The sequence below is a fragment of the Echiichthys vipera genome (genome assembly GCF_963691815.1).
Source record: "Echiichthys vipera genome assembly, chromosome: 19".
NCBI lineage: Eukaryota > Metazoa > Chordata > Actinopteri > Perciformes > Trachinidae > Echiichthys > Echiichthys vipera.
The window spans coordinates 22,521,356-22,532,888 of NC_139844.1; the positions used below are offsets into that span (position 1 = coordinate 22,521,356).

The 11,533-nt window shown below is 41.7% G+C and overlaps 1 protein-coding gene across 1 annotated transcript; it reads left to right on the top strand.

The window, feature by feature from the left end:
* Positions 1-3,355: 3,355 nt before the first annotated feature.
* Positions 3,356-8,131, top strand: LOC310961722 (solute carrier family 23 member 1-like; the record flags this gene model as incomplete). The annotated part of the gene is made up of 11 exons (XM_083933933.1): positions 3,356-3,502; positions 4,012-4,169; positions 5,091-5,250; positions 5,421-5,602; positions 5,838-5,958; positions 6,477-6,633; positions 6,795-7,048; positions 7,187-7,351; positions 7,419-7,527; positions 7,682-7,777; positions 7,920-8,131. 11 exons carry the CDS (start codon positions 3,356-3,358, stop codon positions 8,129-8,131), a joined length of 1,761 nt encoding a protein of 586 aa, XP_083790059.1.
* Positions 8,132-11,533: the final 3,402 nt, after the last annotated feature.

The following is an 11,533-nucleotide window of genomic DNA, read 5'->3' on the forward strand; positions in this document are numbered from 1 at the left end:
AATAACTCAAAGCGAGTCACAGACTACATCATTGATGGAGGATGACACTGACTTTTGGTTTCACACATGGACGCGTTATTAGAACTGGATCCAAAATGGCAGTTCAAAAAAGATTCTCAGCTTCTGGGTTTATTTACGTGAAATATGGCCCACTGAATGTGCGCAGTAGTTTTTCTAACACTGGCTGCATCGATAAACTTTACATTGGGATGACATCACAGGCTTTTAGGTCTCTTTTATCACCTGAAAGAAAGTTTGAGGTGATATTTTTGACAAACAGCCCATGGATTAACAACACACATACATTTGGAGCTTTAAGGACCACAACTGGATCAACTCCAAGTGGACATCTGTCACACTTGTTCTGCTTATTCATCAAGGCAGCGAGCATGCTTGTTGTGTTTGTTGTGCTAATGAACAGCTAAGGCACATGAGGGACACTGCCTCAATATGTGATCCTGTAAAGCTGCTGCTGAATTTCCATTTGTGTTCACTTCCTAAAAGCACCCACACAGATCAATTGAGAGATTGTGAGTGTTTTTGGGATGCTGGTTTTCACACAAAGTGCTTCTCACTTGGATGCAAAGAGAGATACAGGAAAAAGGAAAGAGATGACTTAAATCGGGACAAGTTAAATCAGGGCGGCTATTAGATCCTGATGAGCAGGTGGCGCCGTGTGTGAATGCGTAAATGTAACAAGTAGTGTAAAAGCGCCTTGAGTGGTTGAAAGACTAAAAAGGTCTATATAGATGTCTAATAAAAGTCCATAATTGGATTCAAATTAGGGTTGTTGCTCTTTGTAATGAATATCTAGGAGGAAAGTTTCTTGTTAAAAATCAATGGCGCTGAGTCTGCCTCGCTGCAAGGACATTCACACTGGTGTAAAGATCAATGACCGTTTGGGAACAAAGTTGAGGTTTCTTTTTCGTGCTGGCATTTGTTTGCTTTGAAAAGTTCAGGGCTCCATTCAGCCAATACTATACTACTCAGCTGAAGGAGTTTGGACAGAGAAACACGTGCATATTTAATGTTAAACTTAATGTTAATGTTAAACTAATTCTCCTCAAGCTGACCTCGTCTCTACTGGGTTGTCTAAAGAGGGATACACCCTGTTTGTGTGAACTATCTCACCTAAGAAAGACCAACATTAAAAAAGTGAAAGTGAAAAAGTGCATCTGAATGTTTGAGCTACTCTTTATGTTTTGTCGCTTTCAGAAGGTTAATGACTAAATATGCACAAAGGGTTAGAGTTTACGAGAACATTTGTTGTCTTTCACCACTTGTTCCCTCGGGCTCCACTAACACAATGGCTCGTTGCTGGATGAGCAAATACTTTATGTGCTGTGACGTCTGCTGACTGAATGTTCTTTGCTGCTTTCAAACCCCTCTGTATACGTCTCTGCATCCCGCCTCTACCCTTCAGAATGAGTTACAATTAGTCTTTATTATTGTCCAAAATGATGTGCTGGTTCGCAGCGTGACTCAGTATGTTTTATATGCACTGTGTCACTTGTGGCAGTTCAATTTTTGAACAAAATAACTCATTAGGGAGTGCACTTCTTTGTTCTAATGAGCAGAGAGCTGAACCGGAAAACACTTTCTCTCTAAACTCAGAAGAAGAAAAATAAACCTGCCTGGTTATAAGTCACAAAATTATGTCGCAGGGAGTTAATGGTGTGCTACATCGCAGCCGATGACATTAAAGTTTGGTGTTCTGCAAAGAGCACCCTTTAGAATATAAATGACTCCCTTAGTGCAGAACCCAACTGCACCCATAAAGCAGTACATATTAGTATTATTATAAAAATGAAGGATTTCCTAAAAAAGTGCTTGCCTGCTTTGCTTTAGAATGGCCCTGCGTGTATTGCATGATTTACTTCCTTGTGTACTTGCGGCAATCGGTAAATTCACTGAGGTGAGGTTTTGCAGTAATGACCAAACACGCAACTGAGTAGTAACATTAAGATAAGGCGACCACGTTTCTGAAATTACAACGTGGGACATTGGGGCGGCAGTAGCTCAGTCCATAGGTGACTCGGCTGGGAACCGGAGGGTCGCTGGTTTGAGTCCCTGTGTGGACCATGAATGGAGCGTGGACTGGTGGCTGGAGAGTTGCCAGTTCATCTCCTGGGCACAGTCGAGGTGCTGTAGAGCAAGGCGCCGAACCCCCAACTGCTCGGGGTGCCGGTCACTGGCAGCCCCCTCGCTCTAACATCTCTCGATTAGTTGCATGTATATAGGTCCTGTCTGTGCATGTGTGTGTAATTCGGGCCTGTGTGTGTGTAACATGAAAAAAATAATAATAGAGTGAAAATGGAAATTCCCCATTGCGGGACAAATAAAGGAATTCTTCTTCTTCTTCTTCCAGTTAGACGGTCAATATATCATTAAAATATATATTACACAACACACCATCGGGCTGAATCTGTCAGAGTTCTGGTTTGTAAAGAGTTTTCCTTCTTTTGTTTCCTCAACATGAACAGATTCAATCAAAAACGTAAGCACCCTGCTCTTTTCGTAAGAGAAGACATAACTTTTCCAACTCCGGAGCCTTAAGGGGAACTATCCAACCACCAAACCCATTGTTCAATCCATTCAACTTTCCTTGTATCAGTCAGTACTTCTTAATATGCGTCTGCATGCCTTTCAAGTCTAAACACAAGGATCTCCTTTCTTCGATGAGAACCTATACAGTAGGTGACCGTGAAATAAGTATAAGTCCCTTCAAAATAAAATTCCACATTGATAAAACCAATAGTGAGTTATAATCAATATAGAAGCTGCAGTAAAATATGTAACTAAATGATTAGAAGCTGAACTTTGCCCAGAGATGGACATACACTACAAGCTGTAAACGTGACTGATATATATCTGCCTGGCTGTTTGTCTGCAGTTGTCTTAATCTTCCTCTTGTTAGAAGAACCTCAAGAAGCCCAAAAAGAGTTGTTTTTTTTATCTGGTACTGGAGTTGCAACATCTTCTGGAAGGCAAATAAAGTAATGGAAACCTCAAGCTCGTATTTGACGTGAGTACAATGACCTCAAAAAGCCCTAACATGCGAATGGTGAGAGAGTGCCAGAATAACAAGTGGGAGTAATTTGGGTTGGAAGTTTCTAAAAATGATGCAAACTTTTGCTCAAATTCTCTGAAAGCTCACACGGGCTTCACACAGGGCCCACACAGGGACAATCCTTATTTAGTTTGGATTGCATTCATGAAAGCTTTATATGTTTTAATTAATTTGCTTTGTAACTTTACACATTTTCAACCAATACAGACACACAATGACCGAGATGCGTATATATGTGAAATGTCCGTTTCATTACAATTAAAAATGTTTCAAATGTTTTATTAAATGTTGGATGTCAATGATCAACAAAGAGGACGAGAGGAGGACAGCACACGCCGGAGCAGCTGCGTGACAGAGGAAGACAGGAACAAACCGACCTATTGTGTGACTGATGTTCCCCCCTGGTACCTTTGTATTTTTCTGGCCATTCAGGTGGGTGTGACAAGACGGTTGTCGTGGCTGTTGAACACACGTTTTAACTGGGGAAATAAAAATGACATGATCAAATATTTTTATTGGTAATGTTGTCTTGTAAATTTGCAGTCAAAGGGACAAGCGGACCAGTCATGGCATTGCACTTGTATTCCAAGAGTGATCAAAATTAACTAACACAAATTTGGGGCTCTCATCATGTTTGTAGCCCTTCAAAAAAGTGCTGACCTGCCTTAACACTAATAAGTTAATATTTTTTTATTAGTGGTGGCATTGTTGTGAAATCAGATGTTCTGCAGTGACTGGTCTGTTTCAGCCCGGCCCTTTAACTCCATATTGTTGCTGTCAATTACTCTAAATGCAGATTGTTAACTTCGTCTATCAACCCAGAGAAAGAAGATGATGTACTGTATGTGGTATAGACCAGCATTCCTAATGTGTTTGTTGTTAGTAATGGTGTCATCACGATGTCTACTCATTATTGTCATCACTGTTCCTCTCCTGTGCAGCATTACCTGACAGCATTCGGTGCGATCGTCGCCATCCCCCTCGTTCTCTCGGAGGGGCTGTGTCTGCAGCACGATGGCCAGACCCAGAGTCGCCTCATTAATACCATTTTCTTCATCTCTGGCCTGATCACGCTGCTGCAGGTCACCTTCGGGATCAGGTCAGGAGTGAGGGTGCTAATTCCCTGCAACATGCACCATCCTGTAAAAATGATTGGCAAGATAGTTGAGAAGTTGACTCTGGAAAAGTTCAACTTTATACTTTAAACTTTCATTTTATGATTTTATAAAAAAAAGTCTCAAAGTGAACAAAAGTGTGTTTACATTGAGAAACCAGTCACAGAGAATTATCCAGATCCCCGCAGCTTTTTTGCTTCTTTCAGCGCATTATTTTAGTTCTGTACCATATTTACTTTGTGGTTCAGTGTCTTTGCTCTTGTTAACCCACTTTCAAACAGCAGTGAGCAGCTATTTTTAGCAAAAGGGCTCTGGTAAACCTTCTATTATTATTATTATACCTGCCTAGGACTAAATGAGGGACATACAGAGCCAACATTAGCTGTAGCACACAGACGGTTATTTGAACTTATAAGTTATTACTTTAAAAGTAATGACATGTAACCCTAACCCTGCCTTAACCTTTCATAGCTAACATTAGCTGGCTGCTAACTTAAGTGTTGGTGCTTGCGTAGTATGCCAGATTCATTCTGTGACTTTTTGGGTGGGAAAGATCTAGCATCTACCCTAATGCTAGCATTGTCATTGTGAGCTTGTTAGCATGCAGTCATTAGCATTAAGTAAAGCCCTGCAGAGCTTGCGTGGCGTGGTGGACTCTATTCTTGTTACCTGGCAGAAGAAAGTCTCTCTCCAATATTGTCATTTGACATACAATTTTGACTAACCATATTAAAATATACAAATAAACATGTCTATCAAATGGCAGCTAACCAGTTACATACTGCACTGTTACTGATACATCTTATATATCAGTTGACAGGTGGCGTTCTTTAACTGCTTTGTCTCATTAATAATTTGTCTTTATTTCTGACAAAGAATCATTTCTTTTTATGTTACCTTTGTAGACTTCCCATCCTGCAGGGGGGCTCGTTTGCTTTTGTGACCCCTGCCATGGTCATGCTGTCCATGCCGGAGTGGGAGTGCCCAGCTTGGACCCAGAACGCCAGTCTGGTCAACACCTCCTCACCTCTCTTCATAGAAGTGTGGCAGACCCGTATCAGAACAGTGAGGGGACACAAACACAAAACAGCCCTTCTGTGGCGTTAATGTTTAATTCAGTGAGCTCCTGTAGTTTGCGCTCCAGGAAGTGACCGCTCATATTGCTGCTCACTCGGCCAAGGAAAGAGTGGTGACGTTGATGCTAACGATCTTGGTTATTGTGTTCCTTTCTACAGCTGCAGGGCTCGATCATGGTGGCATCTCTCCTCCAGATCGTGGTCGGTTTCTCTGGCCTCATCGGTTTCCTCATGCGCTTCATTGGCCCCTTAACCATTGCTCCCACAGTGTCTCTCATAGGCTTGTCACTCTACGATTCAGCCGGAGCCAAGGCTGGCAGCCACTGGGGCATCTCTGCTATGTTCGTAACTGCTTGCTGCATTGATTGAGGCTTCTTTGCCCTGTTGGAAGTGAACTGTTTTCACTGTGTGAACCAGCAGTATTTCGACTGCAAATTTAGCACCGACCTTCTTTGTCAGGAATCTAATCTACAATAGTCCTTCAGTGGAGATGTTATCTTCACTCACCTGTTTCAAGTATATAAGTCTCAAATCTTGCCATCATAATACTAATGACAGTTCCTCTCATACACACAGGACCACAGTGCTGATCATCCTGTTCTCCCAGTACCTCCGCCGCATACCAATCCCTGTTCCTGCATTTAACAAAGCCAAGAAGCTGCACACATCAAAGTTCTATATCTTCCAGATAATGCCTGTACGTTCTCTGGAGAGTAATCACAATACACAAAGAAATTGTGAGATACATGCATGATGGGTGGGCCTGGGTATCGGTACAGTACCTTCTCCAGTTAAACCATACCTGCATCCTTTTTTTACCCCCGATCTAGAAAAAAATGAGTATTTGTATGGTTGTGCTCGCAGCCAATCACCGCAAGTGTTAAGTGCAACATGTTATCCACCCACTACCGCAGCAGCTACAACCAATACAGTCTGTGCTGCGGTGAAGTCGAGAGTCGTGTGTTCGACAGAGTTGGCAGTTCAGCGTGTGTTGTATTCATGTAAAAGTCATCTGAATGAGGAGGAGTGGTCGTGGCATTTTACACAACAGAATGCTTCGATTCACATGATGGATATAGATTGAATGACTATTTGTAACGGTCTCTCTCTAAGGGTTGGTTTTGTAATTTTTGGAATGATACTTTATTATATATATATATAGTAAAAATATGGACACTGATACTAACACTGATACTAATTTTAGATATTGATTAGATTCTGCTGGGCATTGCGGTCTCATGGTTAGTCTGCTACCTCCTCACCATCTATGATGTCCTACCATCTGATCCAGCCCAATATGGCCACCTGGCCCGCACTGATTTGAAGGGAGATGTGTTGAACGAGGTTCCCTGGATCACACTTCCTTATCCTGGCAAGTCCACAATAGATCTATCAACATACCGTATCTGGCAGGGAGATGGGGGAACCCAAGAAGTATAGTGGGCCTAGGACGAAATATTCACAACATTGCTGAATGTTTTATAATGTTTTTATAGACTTTTCAATAATCACCATTTTTGATTCCTCTTTAAGGTCAGTGGGGTATGCCAGCTGTAAGCCTTGCAGGTGTGTTTGGCATGATGGCTGCAATAATATGCTCCATGGCAGAGTCTGTTGGCGACTACCACGCATGCGCCAGGCTGTCAGGGGCCCCTCCTCCGCCCAAGCACGCCATCAGCCGGGGCATTGCTGTCGAAGGGCTCGGCTGTTTGTTGGCAGGGGCCTTTGGCACAGGCAACGGCACTACATCCTTTAGTGAGAATGTGGCTGCCCTGGGTATCACCAAGGTAAGATCCAACATTGACGTCCAACCCTAAAGTTTAACCATCATTTAGATGCCGTTATTTCATAAATAGGCTGACTTTGATGTAGAGCAACAGAACAGCAGAAGCCATATTTCAAACTCCTTGTTTGCATGACAACAGGTGGGTAGCCGAACGGTGATTCTTCTGAGTGGAGTTTTCATGATTATGAATGGGATGCTGGGTAAAGTTGGTGCCATCTTTACCACCATCCCCACTCCTGTGGTGGGAGGGCTGTTTCTGATCATGTTCGGAGTCATAACGGCAGCGGGAGTTTCTAACCTGCAGGTAATATAGCCTATGACTGGACATTCAGACTACACTTTCAGAATTCACTAATATTCTCCTTTTACAGTCCACAGACATGAATTCCTCCAGGAATATATTTATTTTTGGTTTTTCCATGTTTTCTGCACTCGTCATACCCAACTGGTTGATGAAGAATCCTGATTTCATAGACACAGGTATCTACCAGGACATTTCATAGCTTTTTTAAAATAGCTAGCCTTGAGTTTTTTTTATCTACATTAAAACAACCAGTGATGCATATCTATCTGAAAGAATTACGACTGTATTGCACTAATATTTTCTCTCTCTTGCCCATGTTCTGTAACTCAGGTGTTGTAGAGGTAAACCAAGTGTTAGGCATATTGTTGAACACACACATGTTCGTGGGAGGGTTTCTCGGCTTCTTCCTAGATAACACAATTCCTGGTAAGCTGAAGTGGAAGGACGTTATTGATTGATTCATTGATTGCATTCAATGCATGTGAATTATACTGTATAACCATTTCACTATATGTGTTAAAACAAAGAAAGCCGTGGTCTAATAGTGTTTTAAATCCCTCTGTCTCAGGGACCAAACGTGAGCGTGGCCTCTTAGGATGGGACAAAGTACATCTTGAGGACTCGAGCTGCACCTTGACAACTGAAGAGGTTTATGACCTCCCCTTTGGCATAACATCTCGCCTCTCGTCCCACTCTTGGGTGCGTTACGTCCCCTTCTGCCCGTGGAAGCGGAACAGATCTGAGGACAGTTCGGAATACGTTCATGAAAGTGCTTTATAGCTTTCCAGTTTGCTGAACTACAGGTTGTGTGAAGAAAGAAAATCAAGTCTGCCTCTCTTTTTAGGACTCATGTTTGTTTCTAATCAAACAACGGTCAAAACAAAGGAAAAATGTCCCAAGGATCTTTACACTATCCACCACTGGTTGAGAGTACATTTATGCATTTTTACTGTCCTACAGCTGCAGCGCAGGTGGCGAAGTGGGTTGTCCACTAATTGGAAAATCGGCTCCTCCAGTACGCGTGTCAGTGTGTCCTTGGGCAAGATAATGAACCCCAAATTTCTCCCAAAGGCTGTGCCATCGCTGCATGAATGGGTAGATTAGATCCTGATGAGCAGATGCCACCTTGCATGGCAGCCTCCGCCATCAGTGTATGAATGTGTGTGTGAAAGGGTGAATGTACCATAGGTAAAGTGCTTTGAGGGGTTGGGAGACTAGAAAGACACTATGTATATGCAAGTTTTATCATTAACATGTAGCGAGACTGCCAGCAGAGGTTTTGATTTTGATGTTGATTCATCTTCAACCTGTCGGGGTCGCGGGGGGGCTGGAGCCGATCCCAGCTGACATGTTTTCACTAATTTGTCCTGACTGCACAGAGAGAAATAAAAATATATTTGTGTCAACTGAAGTTACTGTCATCACCATTTAAAAGAGATCTACCAAACGATCAGAGTTTTACTATGTTCCACCATTACCCAGAATTCTTCCAATAACTCCGAGCCGGTCGACACAGAGACAGAAAACCAAAATATTGTGTTTTTCATTCTCCTTTTTCAGAGGAAATTAAATTCAGCCTGTGGATAAATGTATTATCAAACAGCCCCATCTTCACTCAGCTGCTTAAAGAACCCACAGCAGCAACCCTCTGGCTGATAACACCACTCCTGCAAAAACAAACAGAGATAACACATCTTCTCAATCTCTCACTTCTCTCCATGCCTTCATCTCTTTCTCTCTGTATTCATTTCCTCCGCCGTACCAGCTCTGACAGGCTGGTGGGATACGGTGTAATGCTTTGATCTGTGGAGCCATCGGTTTTCCCTCGGGCCCATTTTGGACCACTGGTCCATGGTTGATTGCACACTAATGGTATTTCAGGATGGTTCAATAGCACAAGTGTAACTTACACTTTAAAAATCTCACCTTTCCTTTGCACGTCTTTTTTGTGCCTCACTGAGAATGCATTGCGGAATATTACATTTTGTAAGTTGGTGTTCTGGAAAAGGATTTTGCGCAGTGATTCACAATAGGGTGTTATGTAACACTGTGCCATTGATCTGCATTTCAATGGGAAATTGTAATGGTAACTCAGCAATTCTCTGCTCATGAGACGGCTTCAAATTTACCATTTTCTGCCCGTCTGTACGACTTTAGCCTTGAGGAATTGCTTTTATTTTCTCTTTTTTCGAATTCAACATCATATCCTCAGTCCTCTTCACATTTCTGGCACTTTATGAGATCTTTTCATTTATCTTTTGGACATAAATATCAAATGGAGTTAATAACTGGGTGAGAGACAGACAAAACCAAGAATAAGGGAGAGAGAAAGAGATTGCGTATTCATGAGCAGCAGACGCAGTAGATCACACTGCAGGCAAATGTGAGAGATGGCTCTACACGCCCAGGCTAAATAATAAAGTATCCAATGATTGCACACATAAGTGGACATATTTCAGCGGATCTCATTTACCGTACCGACAGTCATTCATGTGATGGATTTCTATGTGAAAACAATATGCACTGTCGGGTCTTCATATTACTTACCCTGTGATTTCAATATTCAATATATTATATATCTGTCTGTTCTTTGATTTAAGCATCACAGGAGAAAAAAATACACATGTAAATACATTCAAAAAAAGATGTATCCATAACTGTTTTCCAAGTCACTTGTTTCATTTAAGAAATCAACATGATATTTTTACGCCTTTGTGGATATTTGATACAGTACAGTATATTCCTATTCAGCACAGGTGTTCTGACAATAAACTGTAGGAAACCGCATTCCCACAGCCAACGTGTGACAATAACAATGATTATTATATATAAGTCGGGTTATGCACAGGCTCTTTAAGTGAGCTGTAAGTTCATTTGCTGAGCTCAGTGGCAGATAAGTGCTCGGAAACACCGGATGAGTCAGCACACGGAGGGGAAACTGGCTCTCACGATTAAGTCCAATCTGAGCAATAATATCATGACCGTTGCCTCCCAGGCTGAGGCGAGTGTGACTCATAAACCCCACCTGACACAGGAAACTTGTTCAGACACGGATTTCACATAAATCCAAACACTTGATGTCATGTATGGTCGATCTCTGATAACATGTTCACTGATTCTAAATCAGAAACAAGATTTCACCGTATACATGCTGTAAATTCCTTTTTAGTTTCTCCTGCAGAACTTTTTTTTTTTTAACAATGCCGTTACCTTAAAAAAAAGCCCTTTTTTGTAAATGTCTACTTCAAGAAGTTCTATTCTATATTGCTTTTTTAGACATACCATTTTATTCAGCAGCTTTTCACCTTCCGTGTTTCTAATATCATCAATTATTCCCTTATCAAACTTATTTGTATTTGTAGAGCATTTTCTCATTCTTCACATTTTGTTCATATTTCATTATTTCATACATTATATTTTCGCATTTAACTTCTTCAACTGTGGATTTTTTATTCACTTTTTCATTTATTTTAGCATTTTATCTACTACTGTCTACTATACATGGTATGCCTCAGGCTCCAGTGTTTTAATGTTCTTATTTTTATGTCAGTAATATTGAAATCCTGAATCAATCCGTCAAAATGCACTGACTAAATAAGGGTAACTATATATGATAAATGTATGGATGCTATAGATGTATTGATTGGATGTCAGTTATATCCCAGACAAAGTTGACTGATGTGTCTTCACCATATAGAGAGAGCCATGTGATCGATGTTATGGCTGTTTGCTAAGGTTCATTATGTTTATTAAATTAAATCTGTATGCTTATCAAATATGCAAAGATAAAAACGTTTGATCAAAAGAACAAACAAAAAATTTAGTACAATTATGAATCACATGAATGATTCAAGTGGCATCATTCTGTTCTCATCTCATCTCATCTTCAACCGCTTATCCGGGGTCGGGTCGCGGGGGCAGCAGCTCCAGCAGGGGACCCCAAACTTCCCTTTCCTGGGCCACATTAACCAGCTCTAACTGGGGGATCCAGGCCAGTGTGGAGATATAATCTCTCCACCTGGTCCTGGGTCTTCCCCGAGGCCTCCTCCCAGCTGGACGTGCCTGGAACACCTACCTAGGGAGTCGCCCAGGGTTCATCCTTACTAGATGATCCTGAACCACCTCAACTGGCTCCTTTCAACGTGAAGGAGCAGCGGCTCTACTCCGAGTTCCTCACGGATG